At 40.1% G+C, this 21553-nt stretch overlaps 1 protein-coding gene across 1 annotated transcript in view; it reads right to left on the minus strand.

Annotated features, from left to right (window-relative positions):
• LOC134031986 (transcriptional regulator ATRX-like) overlaps window positions 1–21553 on the minus strand; it is a 124799-nt gene that overhangs the window by 96210 nt on the left and 7036 nt on the right. Inside the window, exons 3-10 of the mRNA XM_062475736.1 lie at window positions 18984–19030; window positions 17964–18169; window positions 12430–12539; window positions 12170–12237; window positions 9334–11402; window positions 1607–1676; window positions 352–485; window positions 33–209 (exon numbers count right to left, since the gene is read on the minus strand). Of these exons, the coding sequence (XP_062331720.1) occupies window positions 33–209; window positions 352–485; window positions 1607–1676; window positions 9334–11402; window positions 12170–12237; window positions 12430–12539; window positions 17964–18169; window positions 18984–19030 (2881 nt within the window). The remainder of the gene's footprint in view (window positions 1–32; window positions 210–351; window positions 486–1606; window positions 1677–9333; window positions 11403–12169; window positions 12238–12429; window positions 12540–17963; window positions 18170–18983; window positions 19031–21553) is intronic.

Raw genomic sequence — 21553 nt, forward strand, 5'->3', positions numbered from 1 at the left:
CTATCACAACTGACTCCAACTCAACCACATACCTTTCCGCCGGGTCTTCCTCTTGGTCTCCTTTTTCTTGCCTTTGGAAACAAGTTTCTCATCTCCTGACTCTCCTTCACTTAGAGACAGCTTGTGTTTAAGCAGACGGTGACGTCGGCCACCCTTTTTCACATCCACCTCAGAACCAGAGTCAACATCATCGTCCTCATCTTCCTCTTCTAAAGTGTAAGCACAAGAAAACAAGGGAGGACCACTTATTGAAAATCAAAAACAGTAACATATTTCTGATAAACTCCAGAGCCAAATTAATCTTTGGTAAACAAAACCATTCAAAAGCCACAGTGGTACAATCTAGCTCACCTTCCTCATCCTCTTCTTTGGCCAACTTCTTTGATTTATTATCCTCGTTGTCCAATTCTTCGTTCTCAGAGGAAGTCTCAGCTCCAGAAGAATAATTGGATTTGATCTGGGCCAGGAGCATCTTCTTGGCAATCCTTTGGTAGTTTGTTCAAGTATTTAATCAGAAACAGTGCAGCTGGGCTAATCCCCACCTCCTGTCAACAAAGTCTAACTCATGGCAAGGTAAGTGGTTGCGCCAAGCTGTTTTCCCCTACTTATAGCGCCGTTAGGACATTGTTACTGACATGTAATGGTCACTAGATGAAGCTTCTTCCGCTAAAGGCAAGGTTGGAAAATGTCATTTAAAAAAGTCATTTATTTCCGTGTTGTTGGTCGGTAATAATTTAATTAGAGCGTTTTTGTTGTCTAGCCATTCAATCATTCAGCAAACTTAAGTTTACTGTCTAAAGGATGTTCAAACACATTACAGGTTAGACTGCAATTGGTCTATAGTAGCCCAACATCAACATTTTATAGTCAGCTGACAAGATTGCGTTGTTGTCCCCAGTCAAGTATAAACAAACACACAGGGACATCATAAATATTCAATGGTCTAATTAGATTAAGTTATACAGGCAAACATGTAATGTCCTTAATTTATGTCAGAACACAGTCCAAGTATTGCAAAAAAGAAAGCCACATAATTTGTTTGGAAATTCTAGGCTAGAGATTTACTTGACGTTAGCCTCTTGATACTAAGCCTATTCAATTTAACAATTTTCAGAAAGACAGGCAGTGTAGCGTATAATAGGCAGTGGATAATATAATATTGGTTGAGAATGTGTATTTTGGTTTTATGTAGATGGCGGTTTACGCAAGGGCAGCAGCACATATAAAATTAAAGTTGCATTTGATAAATCAAGTAGGCGGTCTATCTACTACAACTATCCTGACCGATCATTTAGAATAGCCTACGTTTTGTTCCCTTTACATCTACGGACTAAATAGATTAAATAGGCTAATTTTGTGCACTAACCACGCTTCTAGTAAAACTCGGCTCAGCGCTTCTAGTGTTAAGAAATAGTTGAAAACAGGGTCAAAGGCACGACTCTTCAGGGATCAACATGAGCTAAATAGGGTTATAATGGGTGCTATACAAGTATTAATCAAGTTGAGGAATACAGAGGAGATTTAAGTGTGATGTGCTAATGTGGTGTTTTATATTGGTGTTGTAAAGGTGGGGAATTTTTGGGGGGTCTTCTTACACAACTCTTACCTGTTTTCGGGATCGTCATCATCATCGTCATCTGCCATTTGAATGTCATGGTTACCCTCTTCATCATCACCTATACAAGCAGCAAATAAGTCAAAAGATTAAGGACCAAAGAATAAAACAGTCCATACGCATCCATTCACTCAGTTGACTACTGACTCTCTGTTAACTTGGTAACTTTGACCTTGGTCAAATACTTTATCCATACTAGGATAAAAAGGTATCACTTTCCATAATTGTGGGCTCGAATGAAAGGTAGTACTTAGAGCTATCATATCCTATATTCAGATCCACCGTTATAATTGCTGAAAGAGTAATTGAAGCATAAACACATCAGAAGGCTTTATCTGATTCATCAGTATTTATTGGGTGTGCTTGCCGATGGCAAGACGCAACCTATATTATCTCATATATTTATTATTGGGTGTGATTGCATCTGTCAAGACACAACCTATATTCTTGCTCATATATATTTGGGAGTGCTTGCCACTTAAAAGGCCCATCCTATATTCTCATATATATTTATTATTATTATTTATTTTCCCACCTTAACTTGTCTTGCTCACGATTGCGCTGCTTGTATTAGATTTTACGTTCCATTGCACGGTTTAGGTTTAATTAAAGTTTTTGTGGTGAAAAGTGAAGCTCACGGTGGCTTACTAGCCAACACAACGTCCCAACGTCATGAGAGATTACCTTTGGTAGAACATTAGTTTAGCTAAACTAGCGACTAAAACGTCAAGACAGCTGCAGAAATGCCACAGGCAAAGGCCAGGGTGATAACATGTATCTTGCTATGTTTCCAGGCTGTGATATCAACACCCTGTATTTTTGTAAGCCCTTCGACTGGTTAGCTCCAGTAATTCCCACACAGTGGTAGACTAGTAGTAAGCTAGCTCAGCTGTACAACTTACCGGGTGTGAAGTATGAAACTAGGAGCAAAACAAAGCACAGCTGGTTTCTCCAGGCAGGGCTGTAGACTGTGACCAAATAGTCGCTTTTGCTGTTGCTGCCAATTATCGCTTTCAGTAAAATTGTTATAAAATATATTATATTATATTAGTTTTCCAGGAATACATTTCAAGCTTAGGCTATATACGTTTTGGGGTGCATATTTTCAGTTTGCAGGTGGTCCTAAAATCACAATTCCAGCCAAGTGACAGTTGTTAGAATCAGCTTGTTTCAAAGAGGGTTTTTTCTTAATGAAATGCAATATGAGTAAATATTTAAAAATGTCACTAGAAGGAAAAAACTTGAGGGAACTCCTGCCTGATTGAGCCAAAATTCCATTTGGTGCTAGAGTAATATATTAAAATAATATTCATATTGACATTAATTTTCATATTACATCATACACCTGAACTGTCTATCCCACATTGAGAGAAGAAATAGGGCTTTATAAGGATAAATATATGTATGGTTATTTAAGGCAAATCATCCTTTATCAATAATATTTCCCGGAGAAATTTCTTTACACAAATATTCTCCATCCGCCATGCTTCATCAGACAACTTAATTTTCAACCATACATTACAAGATAGAGGAAAGCTTAGAGCAAATGAAACATACATGATTATGTGGGCAATGTAGAACAGCCAACAGATTGGACATATAATCTTTTGTTTAAAGGTTATGACCATTCTAGTGTTTAGTGGAAAAACATTAAAAAAACCTGAATCCCCCCCCAAAAAAACTAGCTAGCGCTAGCTACACTCAAACGGTTAGACTTTCTTCCACAATTAACCAAATTGGCCAAATAATCAGAGGTGTCAAAAGTATTCACATTCATTACTCAGGTAGAACGATAGATACTAGGGTTTAAAAAGACTTCTGTAGAAGTTGAAGTATCAATTCAAGCTTTTTACTCAAGTAAAATTTTTGAAGTACTGGCTTCAAAACCAGGGGCAGATCTACCGGGGGGCATGGGGTGGCAACCGCCACCCTAAAATAGCCTTGCCACTTCAGCTGCAACCCCAGTGGGCAGCTTTGAAAACAAAGAAAAGTTGTGGCTCATAGGACATTTGCGAGAGCGAATTTCTAATATCCAACTGCAAGTGAATGCAGCACAAGATGACTCCAACCACCCTCCCCACTCCGCCGAGTCAGACATTTGCGAGAGTGAATTTCTAATCAGAATCAGAATGGGTTTTTATTCGCCATGAAAGTTTGCACAGACAGGAATTTACTGCGGCCAAAATATACCGTTATCCAAGCCCAAACAAAATATGCAGATTTTTTTCAAATTTTCTGCGGTTATTCAGACTGATAATCTGCGGAATTCCGATAGCCTTCCTGTTCTTATGTCGGAGCAACCGAAGATGTTCCACAACATGTTTGATGCAGAATATGGTCGATTGAATGCAGACTTTGCAAAAAAGTATTGATCCATCCGTCTATTGCTGTAATTTAGCTTGATAAGTGTTTCTGTGTCAATTCTTCTCAGCATTTATGACTAACGTTTTAATATTGGCTACAGTGTAAGGTGAACGTTACTGTATCAGTTTCAGGGTTGACAGACTTTCTTTGATTGCTATCACAGTCACAGACCTACCTACACTGGTGGCAATGGGCTCGGTTTACAGGTTAAATATTTCGAAAGAATAGAACTAAATTTTCAGTGTTTCCTCAATATCTTTGATTTAAAGATCCCATGACATGCTGTTTTTGGATGCTTTTATACAGGCCTTAGTGGTCCCCTAATACTGTATCTGAAGTTTCTTTCCTGAAATTCAGCCTTGGCGCAAAATTACAGCCACTATAAGCAGTCCCACAATGAGCTTTCGTCAGGACGTGCTGTTTCTGTGTCTGTAGCTTTAAATGCTATGAGGAAGAAAAAGGCGGGGCTAATGCTTCAGTCGTTTGGTCTCGAGGAAAAACCAATATCGTGCTCGCACGGTCGTAGCTCATTTTCTCATTGGTGGGCCAAATTCTCTGTGCAGGCAAAGCAGAGAAAGGGGAGGTAACCTTCCTCCTTATGACGACATAAGGAGAGGATTTTCAAAACCGAGCGTTTCAGCTTTCATTTTCTCAAAGACGGAGAAGAATACCCAGGGCTTGGTTTACACCTATCGAAATTTCTAGCCACTGGGGGACCAAAGGCAGGCTAGGGGAACTCATCTTAATGTTAAATATCCTCCAAAAGTGAACATTTCATGTCATGGGACCTTTAAGGCTTTAATATTGTGCCATAAAAATGTAGCCTAATGTTTTTGAGCTAAAATGTCTTAATTTGGGGGCATTCCAAATAAACATTGATTAATATGACTGCGATTAAATCAGCATATACTTCTGCAACTGCGTGCCACCCCTCAAAAACTCCTGCCACCCCATGAATATTTTTCTAGATCCGCCCCTGTTCAAAACTACTAAAAGTATTTATCTAAAGGCCATAATGACTATAATGTTATATTAAAATGTTAATGTTGAAAAATTTGGGATGGACCCGTTTCAGCCACATTTATGCCCATTTAAAATGAACGCATTTTAGTACAATGCAAATACATTAAAGAACCATATATGTGTACTACTGAGCATTAACATGCGTTTCATGGAGAGGAAGACATGATGACTAGTAGAGCCCGACCGATATATCGGCGGGTCGATATTATCGGCCGATATTAAGCATTTTCCAAACTATCGGTATCGGCATTTCTAATGGACGATAAATGAATATTAACGGGGTTTTTTTATTATTATTTTTTTTTATATATATATATATATATATATATATATATTGTGTTTTTGTTCAAAGGACTTTAAGTTTCATATCTTGAGTTTGTATTTTCATACATTTTATTTATCAGAACTTTAATATATTTTGATGTTCCTCTGTTCTGATGTGACAATAAAACAAACAAGTTTATTTTTAAACTGCATTATCATATTATTTTAGTGAGGAAATAATAACAGGAGTCAGATGGCTGAGTGGTTAAGGAATCGGGCAATTAATCAGAAGGTTGCCGGTTCGATTCCTGGCAGGGTCAATGACGTTAATTTTTTTTTTATATCGGCCTATATCGGAATATCGGATTTTTAAATCACCAAATATTTGAATCGGTATCGGCCTTAAAAATCCTTTATCGGTCGGGCTCTAATGACTAGTTGCCTACAAGTATTGTAGTGGTGCAAAAAGTCAAACTTCAGAGGCATGTTATCAATAGCCTTTTTTGGAATGTAAACGAGGCGAGACGGCAAGCGCTATTACTCCAGTAAAGTATAGATTAGGGGTGGAACGGTACACTGAAGTCACGGTTCGGTTCATACCGCGGTTCAGACATCACGGTTCGGTACGAGTTCGGTACAACGGAGGGAAAAGTAAAACAAACCAGGTTCCTCTACGAGTGAATACGGGCGCATTGATGATGACATGTAAATTCCGATTGCGTCAGTTTTTTGGCCCTATTTGAATGTACTGTAGGGCACTACTGTTAAGCACTGTAGGGAAGAAAAGTTGGACAGTTTTTTTGTCTCGTTCCAGTGATTGGCACACCTGGGTGATGGTGTCGGATATTTTTGGTCATTTAGCACACGCTATATGCGTTAGCATGTTAGATGTATTTCCACTCACATACCCCACAACCACGTGCGGTGATGTCAGTAAGAGGATAGGCACTGAGTTATGAAACCCAGATTACCTAATTACATGAATAAAATCGAGCTTGGAGAAATTCCTTAACTCCGTGATATTTACATTTACATTTAGTCATTTAGCAGACGCTCTTATCCAGAGCGACTTACAGTAAGTACAGAGACATTCTCCCCGAGGCAAGTAGGGTGAAGTGCCTTGCCCAAGGACACAACGTCAGTTGGCATGACTGGGAATCGAACTGGCAACCTTCGGATTACTAGCCCGATTCCCTCACCACTCAGCCACCTGACTCCCCTGATATCAGCAGACACCACTGCTGTCATTTTGACTTGAATTTTGCGGGGATTACGCTTACAATGTAGCTGGTGTAATGACGTTAGCTGTGCAAATGTCCAGTAATATCTCGATATTAAATGGTCCATGTTTGATACGTAACGTAGGTGATTACTGGCATAACATTTATGTGCAAAGGCACAGCAGAGTTGTGCTTTTCAACGTACATGTTGAAGAATACAGGATCAAGTGCGCAAGGGAGTTTTTCGCTTGTCGTCCGCAGTGAACGGACAGTAAAAGCACTGCTTATTTAAAAAGAAAAATGGTATTTGATTATGCGTAACTGCTACATTTGTCATCGTAACGTCTAAACAATTGGAATAACACACATATTGCATATATAAATCACAAGAATAAACAGTAAAAATACAAATACAAGTTTATTAAATAAAATGATTTAATAAACATTTTTACGTTTAAATTTTGGCAGGGTAGGCAGTGCCTAGCTAGCCTATCTCTGACTCACGGCGGCGCCAATCAGAGCTTCAGGGCTACAGATTAGATGTCCCTAAAGAACACGAGTATCTAACAGTAGTTCCGCATAACATTAATTAATTTGCAAGCAAGTTTTATTTATTTATACCGTGTATTCTCCATGTAATTTCATGCACCGAACCGTGACGCCCGTACCGTACGGTTCAGTACGAATACATGTACCGTTCCACCCCTAGTATAGATACACAAAATGTCTACTTAGGTAAGGTAACAAAGTATTTGTACTTTGTACCTGACACCTCTGCAAATAACTTATATTTAGCTTAAGCAAAACGAAGCTAAAACGTTTTGACTTTTAACTGACAAAATTGACAACATGTTAAGAAACTCTTTACTCGAAATATCTCCTCAGTTTTCAATTTGAAGCAGTAAATCTAACACTGTAGGAAATCTCCCACGGGGAGTCAGATGGCTGAGCGGTAAGTGAGTGGGCTATTAATCAGAAGGTTGCCGGTTTGATTCCTGGTCGCGAAATAAATCCAAGATTTGGCAACACTTCGGATTTTACAACAAAGATGGGCAATTTGACAAGACCGATGCAATTGGCAAGATATGTCGTGTAAAGTACACAGGCAGCACGGCTAATTTAAGTAGTCACCTGAAGAGGTAACATGGTATTTGTGTGGAGACGTCTGCCTCCCCCTCGGATTCAGCTATGGCTACAGTCAGTGGCTAGATCCACCGGTACCCCTAGCAAGAATAGGAAGCTATTCTCAGAGAAAAAAAATCCCTGTTGTGTACGACAAAGTAAGACGATAGATAACTGAGCTATTGAGAAAAACCTAAAAGTAGGACATATGAGTTCAATTTAGTGTGTGGTGTTATGACAGTGTTTACAGCAGCTTGTGACTGCCAGTAATAGTTTACCCTTTTTTACATTCAGAGAACACATACAACAGGAAAGAAGGACTGGTTTAAGGCAAGGTCCAGGCCTGATGTTATTTTATCTTTTGTCAGAGACTTTGTTTAATATGTGAAGTAAAACTTTCACTTGTTTAGTTAATTGATGATTTGCTGTCTGACAAAGAAATACATCATTATGTACCATATTAAATTGCATCGCATCATATTCTTTTGCATCACATCTCATTGAATCGCATCGTGTCGAATCGCACTGCATCGCAATAGGGGTGAATTGTATCCCATTAGTAGTTGCTTTTATGTATCTTTAATGTATTGGATAGTTGGCAGTGCATCAAGATGTGTATCGCATCATCCTCAGTGATGGAGATGGATATCCCTAGAATGTCCCTGTACTTACTGTAAGTCGCTCTGGATAAGAGCGTCTGGTAAATGACTAATTGTAATGTAAATGAATCCTCTCTGGCTCCGCTTAGGCAAAAGATGGATGATGATACCTTAATTATTCACAGCCAGTTACCCCTTAACCAATTACATGTGCTGTTAGCTTATGTTGTCATGAGTATCTGACAGTTTTCAGAAATAAAATCGGTGATTGGACAGTGAAGATATTAAGGCAGGAAATCATGGGGACTTAAGATCCCATATTTGAATGGTCTGGCTAGAAAGGGTTGAACGTATATATACATCCCAAACACCAACACACACATTTTTGCAAACTATGTCATCTAAAAGGAGGAGTAATGGCGTCAGATGGCTGAGTGGTTGGGGAATCGGGCTATTAATCTGAAGGTAAAAGTTCGTATGCCCCAGTACATTTGCAGTATGCCACAAACCATAAAGTACATGAACGGCGATGGTTGCTAATTGTTTTTTGGTGATCCACGATGATCCCGCTGTCATCTGCCTCACACCCAAAGTATTTACATACACAGCTCTTTCCACTTCTTACTAGATTTAGCTGACCTTCCAAAGCCAAACTAATTATAAAATCTAGTGACTAGCATCAAATCTAGTGACTTTTAAGAGAGCCTCTAGCGACTTCTTGTGAGATTTCTTTGGCAACACTGTGCTTGTCAGTGGTCGAAAGTTGCCAACTCTGCATGGGTACCGGATAGACCCAGAACTCGTTACTACCGTAACTTAAGATATTTGGGTATGGTACCATTTCTTTAGTTTCAGTACTGACTTACCGGAGTAATGTTTTTTGTGACAACACTAGTTGAGAAACATTCAAAATACCTTTGGTTGACAAAATCTCCTATTGCCTATACAATATAGTAGCATGCAGAATATCGCCAATGTTAGTTTACACCTTTTATTCTAAAAAAAAAAAAAACATGTAAACTAAAACATTAAGAGCTGACAAACATTGCTAGTTAGCTAGGTGCACATAGCATGGATCTTGTGGCCAAGTGTGTGGTAATTGTTTCCATTTAGCTGTCAAACTGACCTGAGGACTGGTGAAAGGGGTCTCCTCCTGTGGCCATGCTCTCCTCCACAATGGGTTTGATCTTCTGCTGGTCCCCACTCTCCTCCCCTGACCCTCCTCCCTTTGCCTTTGGTTCCTCCATGTCCTCACTGGAGGAAGAATCTTCTTGCTTGGTATCTACTTTGGCTCCTCTCTTTGATTTGCGCTTGCTCTCGTACGACCTCTTTCTGTCACCAGCTTTGGCCTCTTCCTTCTTGTCATCCTTTGTTTTTTGCTCTTCCTTCTTCTTGGCCTGGCCAAACGTCCTCTTTCCCTTGCCTAAGCTCTTCATTGTCACTTCCAAGTCAGTGTCTTCAGAGGATTCAGACGTGTTCTGCTTCTTCTTATTGGACTTTTTGGAAGCCATTGACGTCTTCTTGTATTTGTCACCTGACTCTGAGTTGTTGGACACAAGTTTCCGTTTAGGAGTTTTATTTTCTTTCTCTTGTGCAGTTGATGTCTTGTTAAGCTTGAACAAGCACTTCTTCGCACTCCTGCCAGCACATTCATCCTTTGCAACTCCTTGGTTCTCGTCCGAGCTCTGATCTGCTGCCACTGTTTTAAGGAGGATCTCTGGGACTTCATCTGAATCAGAGTCTTCTGCCTTGAGTTCTGCGGAGGCTTTGGTGCTCCTGCTTGTATTTTCCCCTTCTTCAGCCTTGAATTTCGTATTTCTCTTAGAGGCTCTGGTTTTGCTGTGCCCTTCAGACTCTTCAAAGTCACTGTTGTTGTTGTTATCCTTTAAGGTGTCGGTCTCAATCTTACCATCTGCTAGCTTCCTCAAGGGTGTGGTCTTTACTCTGGATGACCTCCGGTTGAGGCAAGGTTTACTCTCTACCTTGCATTGCTTGTCTAAGTGTCCTGCGCCATCTTCCTCCATTTCTTCTTCCTCTTTCACCTCCTCTTCCTTCAGCCCCTCATCCATGTCCTCACTCTTGGACCCACAAGTGGTAACCACAGGAACAGGTGTAAGTTTAACAATTAGGTTCTTCACCCTAGGAGGAGGCATTTTGGAGTCTAGTGATCTTCTGGTGAACTTGAGGGTCTTGTCTTCATTATCTGTGCTGTTGTTCCCCTGAGATAGCATTGTTGAATCCGAGAGGCTCTCCACCATCTGGAAGAGTTCATCAGGAACAGATGGAGGAACAGAGACAATGTCCTTATCCAGGGACAACTCATCAGCCGATGCAGCACCTTCATCACAATTAGCCTCTTCTGTCTCAGATTTCGCCTTTGGCTGATGTTTGGCTTTATTGGCGTCTATATTGGTCTCAGACCCCTGTGGTGAAGTAGTGGGGATGTCATTCAAATCCTCCTGGGCTGACTGTCTGTCTTCCTCTAGCTCAGCCTCCTCCACCTCAATATGTTCATTTACCTTATGGACAGTCAAGTCACAGCTGCCATGTGTTTGGTCAGACTCAACAATCTTTTCACTGCTTGTCCTGTTTGGTAGAGCATTGCCTTCTCCATTCTGCATCACTTGCTTCAGGAACTCAGGCTCCAAAGCTGCCTCCAAAGCAAAGTGGGCCTTCTTCAAATCAGTCAGTACAGACTTGAAGGCCTTCAAATGCCTGTGCCTGACTGCGCTGTCGACCTGCTTTTCCTCTGTTGCCTGTTGGATAAACTTTATAAATGTGCTATTTAATCCAGCGGTAGTTTCCACAAGACTCTTAGCTTTCTTCAAAAGCTCTTTGGGAACCTGTATCTTCTTGTAGGAGAATGTCAAAGTTCCTGAGCCATCCACGTGCTCCTTCCCGTTAACCATCGGTTTGTGATATTTGACCTCTCTGTGACGCTTTTTGTCCCCTTCACCTTTCTTGTCCTTCCTCCCCTGCCTACTCCACAGCTGCCCTAGGTTTCTTATGAGGCGTTGGCAGTTTGAGACCAGGTCCAGGAGGGGGTCAGCGGTGCAGATGTAACAATGCCATTTCTTTTTCTCATCTGTGATGATGGACAGTTCTTTCCTGCCTAGGTTGCGCAGGATGCACTTCTTACAGAAAGCGTTGTTGCAAAAGTCACAGCAGATCAGGTTCCCCCCTTCAGCACACCACCTGCATAAGTGGGAACACAGACGCATACAGTAATAAGACTGTAAGAAATGCAAACTGTGACTAAGGGCTCTAGTTTCCGGATGGCACAATGTTGGCGGTAGCGCTAAAGCAGACAATATCACAATTTAGTTGGGCACAAGGTGTTCATGGCGTCTTGCCATGTTTTCTAATTTGACGGCTTGCAATGGCATCACTAATGCCAAAATGGGCCTGGGTCGCGCAGTGGAGTGTTGGTCAAAATCAGGTGAAGATGTGCTAGTTAGGTGTCAAATAAAACCAACATTGGGGGCTACCATCTCTGTCTCGTCAGACCACGTCTTAACGCTTTACACAGGCGTTCTGCTGGCATATTACAAGAATAATTGAACTAATGATTACTTTCACAAAACAAAATATATGCATGTGTATGATTGACACATTCTTCCTAGGAGACGCTTTCCTGTCTCAGTCGGTGACAGAGGCGTGCTACTTTTAAGGAAAATGAGGGGTGCTTCTTTGATGGCTAGAACTGAAGTCCCAACCCCTCATATAGATTATTTTACAACTGTGCGCCATTGCGCCCAATACCGCCAAATGTTCAGAAATTAGCAAAAAGGTATTGGGCCATAATCTAAGGCCACAATCTAAGGCCATACCTTCGATTGTGTCGTGAACTTGTGCCGTAATCTTGTGCCGTGCGCCTCTGCTTGCATCTTGACCCAGAAACTAGGGCCCTAAGAGCTTCTTGCTCAATCTTTGCTGAACATCTGAGATTTTTTATTTCCTACCTGCATTGCTCATCCATGCCATCTGTGTCTCTGCTGATGTCATCGCTTGTGTAATACTTGTAGCATGACTGGAGTAGAGGAATAATGGAATTTTAATCTTAGGCATACATCAACATCAGGAATGCAACAAACACAAACAATACTGTGTCTCTACTATATATATTTTTTTTTTTGATGGATAACCATGCATTTTTTCATCTCCATTTTCCCATACAGCCATCTCTCTAATGTTGCAAGAAGCTTAGCCCAAACCTGATTACCTTGCAAATGAGCACTTTAAGCATGGGGTGCTCATAGACAGAGTTGCGCTGGAAATGGTTCACTTGCTGTCCGCAGGCAGTACAATTTACTCTCTCCTGCAAGGATTCGTCTGTGAGTGCACAAAGAGCAATGGTGTGAAAACTGCCAGTGGCACCATACCTGATACTTGTAAATTAATACAAGGTTTCAAGTGCAAAATACATCTGTTACTCGTTACTTCCTGCCATAATACGAGATGAATGCCTACTACTACTATTACAAACTCAAATGCCTTAATTAACTTCCGGGGATCTGTCTATATGCTGCAGTGTTTCCCACATAATTAGACTGAATTTGTGCTGGTAGGCAGGGGCGGAGCCAGACGTTGTAAACATTAGGGGCTTAGCCCAAACCTAGGTCACAAGTAGTATCGTTTTGATGTGGGTGTACATAGGGGCTTCAACAAGTAATGCGAGCATGCAAGTAACATTTTGTAGCATTAATTTGAGTGCGAAAGTTTTTGAGCTTTATGTAATATAAACATTACGTTGGACTCATTGTTAGCCGAATGTATTTAACTATGAATATTCTTATATTTGACACATTTATGCAGAGAATTATGATACAAAGGCCCAACCCAATGACCCCCCTAAAGCCTTGAACCCTCAGACTTACTTGACATCACCTGGTAAGTGATTGAGTGCAAGAGGCTGCAAGGACTCAAAATGCCATAAATTGGAATGGGACAGCACTTTGCTGCATTATCTGCAAAATGGTAATGTTGTTGAATGAAATCTGATGGAAGCATATTTGGAATTTACCATCAAACGACAATGTATGGAGGAGCGACTGAGTTATAGAAGATGTCTGTACAATGTTAGCACTGTAAACTATCACAATTAAGACAACACTTGGAATACGTTGTTTGTATTGGTTTTTAAATACTGTGGGAAAGACATTTTCAAGAGTACCACAAAACTGCATCTGCATATTCTCAGTCATTTTAGTGTGTAGGGTCTCTAATAGGCATGGGCCGGTATAAGATTGACGGTATGATAACCTTAAGGAAAAAATACCATGGTTTCACAGTATCACGGTATTGCGATTACATTTCAAAAATATTTTTGTTGAACACAATATATTTTACTTTTAAGCAACATATAACATTAATTAAACAACAGTAAACATGTCAAGTTAAATAGTTAAATTGTTAGTTTTTTTTTTTTACTAAAAAGAACAATACATAATTATTGTTTTAATTTAACATACACACAAAGACATTGAAAGACTTAAATAAAAGTATATACGTGAAACCAGCTAAATGTAGGCCCACATTTTCATTCATACCATGTTTCTTATTGTCTGGTTTTTAACTCTGTATAACTCGAGACAACTATCAACTCCCCAGATATCTGCACTTCTCAGTGTAAGAAATGGTTGAAATGTGCGAGTCTCACAGCAAATGCGTGAGATTTGAGAGACCTGTACAGTGTTTCCCAAACATAGACTAATTTGTGGCAGTGCGCCACAGAATCAACACCGGCCTCCACATATTGCATTTTGTATTACGCTATTTAAAACACACAGCGTATTCGTTCAGCTGCATTTCTTTCCCTGTTCTCCCTCAGTCTCTCTGTCACTCACGCGTCTCTCTCACATACATACAGTCACAACATCGGCACACTAAGACAGACAGCGATATCAGTGAGCCTTCAGCATTAGTACCGTAGCTAAAAGTCTAGGAAAGATGAGGCTACTTTTCGCTAGGTACCTACGAACATGTTTTAATCTGCTAGACAAGTGGGTTCCCCTTCGTTCTTTTGGTGAGCAGTCTCACGAGCCCTACTCTTTTTTTACACGAAAAATCCACCTGGTACGTTCTTATTTTGGACGGTACGTTTATTTTTTGGGGGGAAATCGAGACAATTTTAGAAAATTCCACGCATTTTTTTCGGAAGGGAAGATAAATTTGAACTCTGATGTGAAAACGTTAGCTACCTTAGCTAGCTAGCTACTGGCAAGTAGCTTACATTAGCTAACGACGTTAGCTACCAACTGAAGGTTGTCAGTGCAAGCTAGTAAATGTTAGCAAGAGCCTCATTATGGCTCTGATGTTAGCTCTAGCTACTGTACATTCACATAACGGTTCCCATTCAGCACACCAGCATGACAGTCACAACCTATAGACAACGAGCCTCTCATCGTCAAATAAAAATCCCAGGGTATTTACTTTTTTATATTTGCGAACTCAAGTAAAGTAAAAAAGACATTTACCTTTAGTCTTCCGCTACAGACATTGAAGTATTTTCCTAGCAATGCTTTATTTGGTAGTGGTTGTCATGGTGACTGTAAGCTGTTTTAGGAAAAGTGATAGTACTAGTACATGTCTGTTTGTAACTAGACAGACTCTTTTTTTTACTTTGTAATAACTATGTATTTCCAGTGGTTTTCATGTTATGTTGCAGTCATTTTGACTAAGTTTTTGAGGAAAAGTACTACCATATATTTGTAACCAGACAGACTCTTTATTGAAATTTTCTAACAATGATTATGTATTTCCAAACTACAAGTGTTGAAGTTTTTTCCTAGCAATGGTATATTTGCTGTCCATTTCTATTCCTGATTGCAAGTGACAGTAAAAGATGCGCACTTAAACTGGTAGGAACACATTTTGATAGCATGTGGACACAGTTTGCATGCTGATTTGGCAATTTTCCGGGGGTGACTTTTATTCCGGGGGATACTTTTATTAGATTTTGAGGATTTGTCCGGGGGGTACTTTTATTCCGGGGGGTACTTTTATTTGGGTGATAAAATTACTTACCCGTCGTCATGGAGCCGACCAGCTTAATAGTTATTTAGCACTAGCGTTGCTACCTGCATATATGCAGACATTTTTTACAATATTTTCAGGCTTCAACCAGTGCTTCTCAAGCAGAAAGACAGGGTCAGGGAGAGAAAGAGATAGATTTGTTAGGCATTGAAGAAAAAGTAGGAGAGGAGGACAGCATCTAACATGCTGCTGTGAGCAGGGCCGTTGCTAGGAATTCTGGGCCCCCTGAAAGAATATTGGTGTGGGCCCCCACCCCCTGAATATTCATCGCCAAACATCAATTTTACATCACTTTTTTTCTTAGACTATACGTATTATAATTTTTTCTTTATTTTTCAGTTTCTTTATGTTCTTTATGCATTGCCTGACACAATGCACCCAATTCGTTTATTTTTATAACCAATCAACAAAGTCACTGGGTATTATTATGTAAAAATCAAGCACCTGGTGCAACACACCCAAACTCACATTATCAATGCCATTGCTCTAGAGAAACAGCTTCACTTTAATATTGTATGAGGACAGCAAACTGTAAGATTAGCCCCTGCTTAACATTAACCGACCCCCCCCCCCCCCCCCACCACAAATTGCTTTCTAATCTGTGGGAAACACTGCTATAGTAGGCTAATTGGACTTCCCCAGAAAAATATTTTTCTATGGCTCTGGTGGAACATAGGCTAACGTGAAACTAGCTGATTGTTATCTGTCTCAGTCGGTAGCTAACTCTCAACTTGTTGCAACCGGAGGGTTACTTTCTCCCCTGCGTAAAACCTGAAGGATTCCTGCACTTTCCGTCTTTGACGAGACAAAAAAAAAAAAATGCTCATACCGCAGCAACGATAACGGAAAATTAAAGAGGTATTAAAACCGTGATTTTTTCAAACCGCGGTATACCTTGAAAGCGGTAACCGGCCCATGCCTAGTCTCCAACCAATGAGAACCATGATACCAACTCTTTGATTTGACACTGAAACATCAAAACAAACCACGGGCAACCACAAACCCACACCTTAAGACAGTACGCCTTTACCAGCTTAAATAAACATCTAGGCTATATTTATTGAATAGGCCTAACCCAATGATATAAAACACCAAACTAAACCGATGTTTCATGAAATATTATGGTTACCAATAAGCTATTACAATATGAAACTACAGTAAATAATAATCTTTAAGAAAATCTCAAAACTTTGAAATGACATTGCAAATGTGGGTTCAATTTGCTCCCACAGCCAACTTATGATAAAATGCTGCTTAAGAGGCTTTCCCACCCCGACCAGAATACAGTTCCTTTGAATCCAGTCCGAATGCATAATGTTGTAAATCAGCAGCTTGATAAAGATGGTGTTCAAATTTGACTGTAATAATCACGACCAATCATTAAGGTTGGATCGGCACTAAGGATTCGATGGCATTCAAATCAAATGCAATTATTGGACGGGCTACTTGTCTACCTTCCTCCCAGCAGTAGTCAAGCAGTGCGTTCATGTGTTTTGGAGGAGTGGCTTTCAAGGGAGAGGGTGGGATATTTTGGTTTTATTCCTTTCAAACATTTAAAATTGCTAGGTTCGCAAAACTTGCCTATGCTGCCTTTAAGGAAAATGCACGAAATTTGCAACCGTAGGTTGCAGGGAGTCAGGTGGCTGAGCGGTTAGGGAAGCGGGCTAGTAATCAGAAGGTTGCCAGTTCAATTCCCGGCCGTGCAAAATGACGTTGTGTCCTTGGGCAAGGCACTTCACCCTACTTGCTTCGGGGGGTATGTCCCTGTACTTACTGTAAGTCGCTCTGGATAAGAGCGTCTGCTAAATGACTAAATGTAAACCGTAGAAGTGATTCACTGAAACAACACTTGTAACTTTCTTGGCCTTTTTATCCATCAATCATGCCACTGCACGCCCTTGGGTCCTGGCAGATTTTTTACTTCATACAGTGCCCATTTCTCAAGATAATTGTGCCACAAAAACTTTTAATACACAGAGATACTTGAGGCCAAATGTATCAAACAGTTTTTTCTCAGATGTATGAACACTGCGTACGCGACCAATATCACACATTTGTCACAATAGATTCCACTTAACTTAATTAACTGATTCTCCCATTGGTGATGTCCTTCAAAAGCTCTAAAGCATTGCACACCGATTGCATAATCACATTTGGTGTAACTCATTTGTGGCCCAAATACACATTTTCTTTCTGGCTAAATAGGCTAAAATGTGATAATTTCCATAATTTGTAGATAGCCTATACAATTTACTCCCATTGTAGATCAAGTAAAACTGTCATGTTATGCCTGCACTTTCTCTCCACCTTTTGGTCACTGTGTCGCCGTATAACGTCAAAACATAGCGTGCGCATGGGTTCTAAATTGTGCAGAAGGTACGCAGATTCTCACACCACATGTTCTTTCATAAATCTGAAACTGTGAAGAATCACCCGTACACACATTTCTGCGCCCATTTTCATGCGTACACGCCTTTGTACATTAGGCCCCTGGCATTGTAGTCAACTCTGGATGAGCTAGAAAAGAAGTTGGGCTTCTATAGAAATAATCTCTGAATGAGAATGTGAGCCAAATCAGTCCCTTCTAGGCCAGTTCTTTATAATGGGGACATCTATATGAATACTGTTGGCACTGTACAAAAGCAACTCAATGTAGTCTAATACAATGATTTGTGCATTACTACAAAATTTGTACTAATTTTCCAGTATGAACCATCGAACCTGTGCGTTTGCGTGGAAGGTCCACTCTGAGCTTCATCGCTCCTCTGCTGCATCTAGGGTCATCTCTGCTTTCGTTTCCTGATGTTTCAGGCCTTACTACAAGCTTGCCATCAGAGGGGCTGTCAGATGTCAGTTCTTCGTTCTCACTGTCATCCGAGGTGTCTGTTTGGTTATGTCCAATGTGCTTACTTATTGTTGTAGGCTTCCTGTAAACAGAGAGCATAAAATCAATGTTGTAACAGAGATGAAGTATGTATGTATGCATGCAAACATGCATGTATATATAGTAGTGCTGTCAAACGATTAAAATATTTAATTGCGATTAATCACATTAATGTTAGGTAACTCGCGATTAATCGCACATTTTTATCTATTCTAAATGTCCCGTGATTTCTTTTTGTCCCATTATTTTTTCTCATTTTAATGCTCTTATGAACATGGAAAAGTGGATCGGATTGCTTCGTGCAAATGTTTTTTTTATTGAAAACAACATTGCAATCGCCTGGCTTTGGATAAGGGGGCAGAGAATTCGCATCAGCTGTGTGCTTGGCCATCAAGTGGTATTTCAGACTGGACGTGCTGCAACGATAGCTCAGTTCACAACAACAAAACACACAGATCACTTTGGTCTTGTCAATGAAACCATTTGGCGACTTTTAAAAGTAAATTTTCCATTCAGAATCTTATTGGCATCCATTTCGGCGTCTCGCGCGCGCCATCGACTCAAAAAGTAACGTTAGCCCACTGCTCTTTGGCCGGGTCGCAAGCCCAAACAAGTGTGTGCGGCGTGCCTGTTGTTTTGTTTCCGGTCTAGCTAGATCCGGTGTGGTGTTGCAGTTTTTCTAACGTCAGTAGTTGTTGCAACAGCATGTGAAAAAAACTAAAAAGTTTGCTTGGCCAAAAAGAACATTAGTCTCGCGGTAAAAAAATTTACGCCGTTAAAATGGGTTTGCGTTAACGACGTTAATAACGCGTTTAACTGACAGCACTAATATATAGTGATTGTGTATATAAACTTACCTCCTGGATCGGGATGAGGACCTAGTGGCCTCTTTGGAACTACCAGGCTGAAGGGAAAACAAGCGAAACCAAAGCTTATTGTTTAGCATAAAAAAAGTTATATGCACACACACATGCACAGAGAAAGAATACAGACCGTATTCTAAGGTATTATAAGAATGTTTGGTATATGGACGAGCATCCGATAGTACTAATGTTTTTGCTTTTACTTGCCTGCTGTACTATTAACACTTTTTATATGTTGTTTTCAATACATGTCTGATAAATGAATACAATGTCATGTACAATGCTAACAGTTATAGCCTACGGAATATTTCAACATTACATTTGAAAACATCTCAACAGCCCTGAAGAACTGCACAATTATCCTTTCATAATTCCCAACCAGTTCATTCCCAGCATAATTGAAGACACATCATTCTTAGGGTTTGGTTTCCAATCTAATTAAATTCCCGAACTCTGATTGCTATATCTCTACCGCATCACAACATACCACCAAGCACACATCAGTGTTTCCCATATATAAATGTATTTGTGGCGGCCCGCCACAATTAAATATTGACCGCCACAATTAAATATTGACCGCCACAAATTGATTTTTTGAAAGAAAAAAATATATATTGTAGAGCACATTGATTTGCTCAGCCCCTTCTTGCCCCAGTCGCATTCCTTCTCTCTCACTATAACGGACCAGTCTGTGAATAGACCCCTCTCTCCGTGCATGCTCTGAATCAATGCGTGGGACGAACAGCTTTTCCCCTCAGAGTCGAGAATACGGCCGGAGAATTAATCCGACATTAATTAATAGAAAATTAATTACTAAACGGTTAGGCCCAAGCCCAATGTCCACCCTCACAGACTTTGAGGCACGTTCTCGCTAAGTCTGAGAGGGCTTAGGTCTGTCAAACAGTCAAATCGTAAAGTCTGCAAGGGCTCTTTCGCAGATATTTTGAGCCCTTAATGCACCCTCTTCGTGTGATATTAGGACTTAGGTTTGGGCTATTCCCCTAATGTTTAGAACGTCTGGCTCCACCCCTGCCTACCACCACAAAATATAATCTAATACTGTGGGAAACACTGAACAGTATCAACCATATGCATCTTCTAACTTTTTTTCACTAGGGTTTGTCATTTTAGGCAAACATCTGCAACTAATTGATTTCTCATTTAATATAACACTGAAACAATAGCTAAACTATAGTAGCAATCTTGGACAGCATTAAAAAAAACGAATTTCATTGAGGTTATCATTATTTACACTTTGAGTATTCAAATTGCAGATAACGAAGTACAAATACTTTGTTACTACATGTACATTTAGTCATTTAGCAGACGCTCTTATCCAGAGCGACTTACAGTGAGTACAGGGACATTCCCCCCGAGGCAAGTAGGGTGAAGTGCCTTGCCCAAGGACACAACGTCATTTTGTACGGCCAGGAATCGAACTGGCAGCCTTCAGATTACTAGCCCGATTCCCTAACCGCTCAGCCACCTGACTGTTACTGAACTTAAGTCGATTTTTTTGGTATCGGTACTTCACTATACATTTTTCTGCCAACTTTTTACTTTCACTCCTTAACTTTTTACACAAATATCTGTACTTTCTACTACAAACCAGGCTCATTACTTGTTTTAATCTGTGGTGGCATGATAAATATTATTTATTGTTATTGCGTGCCTTTTTTAATTTCTATGCTATCACGCACAACAAAAGTAAGCTAGTCTATGAAGCTACCATGGAGCAAGGCAGAAGACAACAAGAAGAATTGATAACATTATGGATGAGACAGAGGCATTTAGTGATTTCGACATTCCTGATCATCCATGGCCATATATGAGGGAGATGTTTTAAATTGTCTGCGTCAAAAAGGATTCCATGATGAACGCACTGTCTATAGTGTATTTTTCTATGACTGTGAATGTGAGGTTAGGGTTGCCAACTGTCCAGTATTAGCCGGAACGTCTCATATTGGGCCAAATAAATTTGTCCCCATACCTTCGATACCGATGCCAAGTGTAGTATTGCGAAGCTCGATACTAAAACAATACTAATGATGTATTGAGTAATTTGAGAATGGTTTAGTCTCATTTTCAATTGGAACTTTTTACAATGTGTTGTAGTGTAAAATCTGAAGGCACTGTGCGCTCAAATAGTCAGGATACCGGATTAATACAAATATTTTATTCAATACCGTGAAATACTTCAGAGTACTCTGAGACCGATCTGCTGAAGGACATGTAACGCAAACTTCGTTCAGCCGAGTGATAAGGATCCCACAACATATCAGGTCTTTATAGACTCACAACATCTGGTCATTCTAAACAACTGTTAATTAATACAAACAATGAACACATTCTTCTCCACAATGGATGTCTTATCAGGAAAAGGTAATCCAGCATCTGCTCATTAACATATTCCCCAAAACTTGTTAACTCTTAAGCCCAACATTCCTCTAAATCCTTCACCCCCTCTTGACCCAACTCCTTTTCTGCAAACTGTAAGATAGTCTCAGGATGTTCTTTAACAATGAACAAAGGAGCTTAGAGTTCAACCACTATTGAAACACATT

The sequence above is a fragment of the Osmerus eperlanus genome, chromosome 13 (assembly GCF_963692335.1).
Source record: "Osmerus eperlanus chromosome 13, fOsmEpe2.1, whole genome shotgun sequence".
Classification (NCBI taxonomy): Eukaryota; Metazoa; Chordata; class Actinopteri; order Osmeriformes; family Osmeridae; genus Osmerus; species Osmerus eperlanus.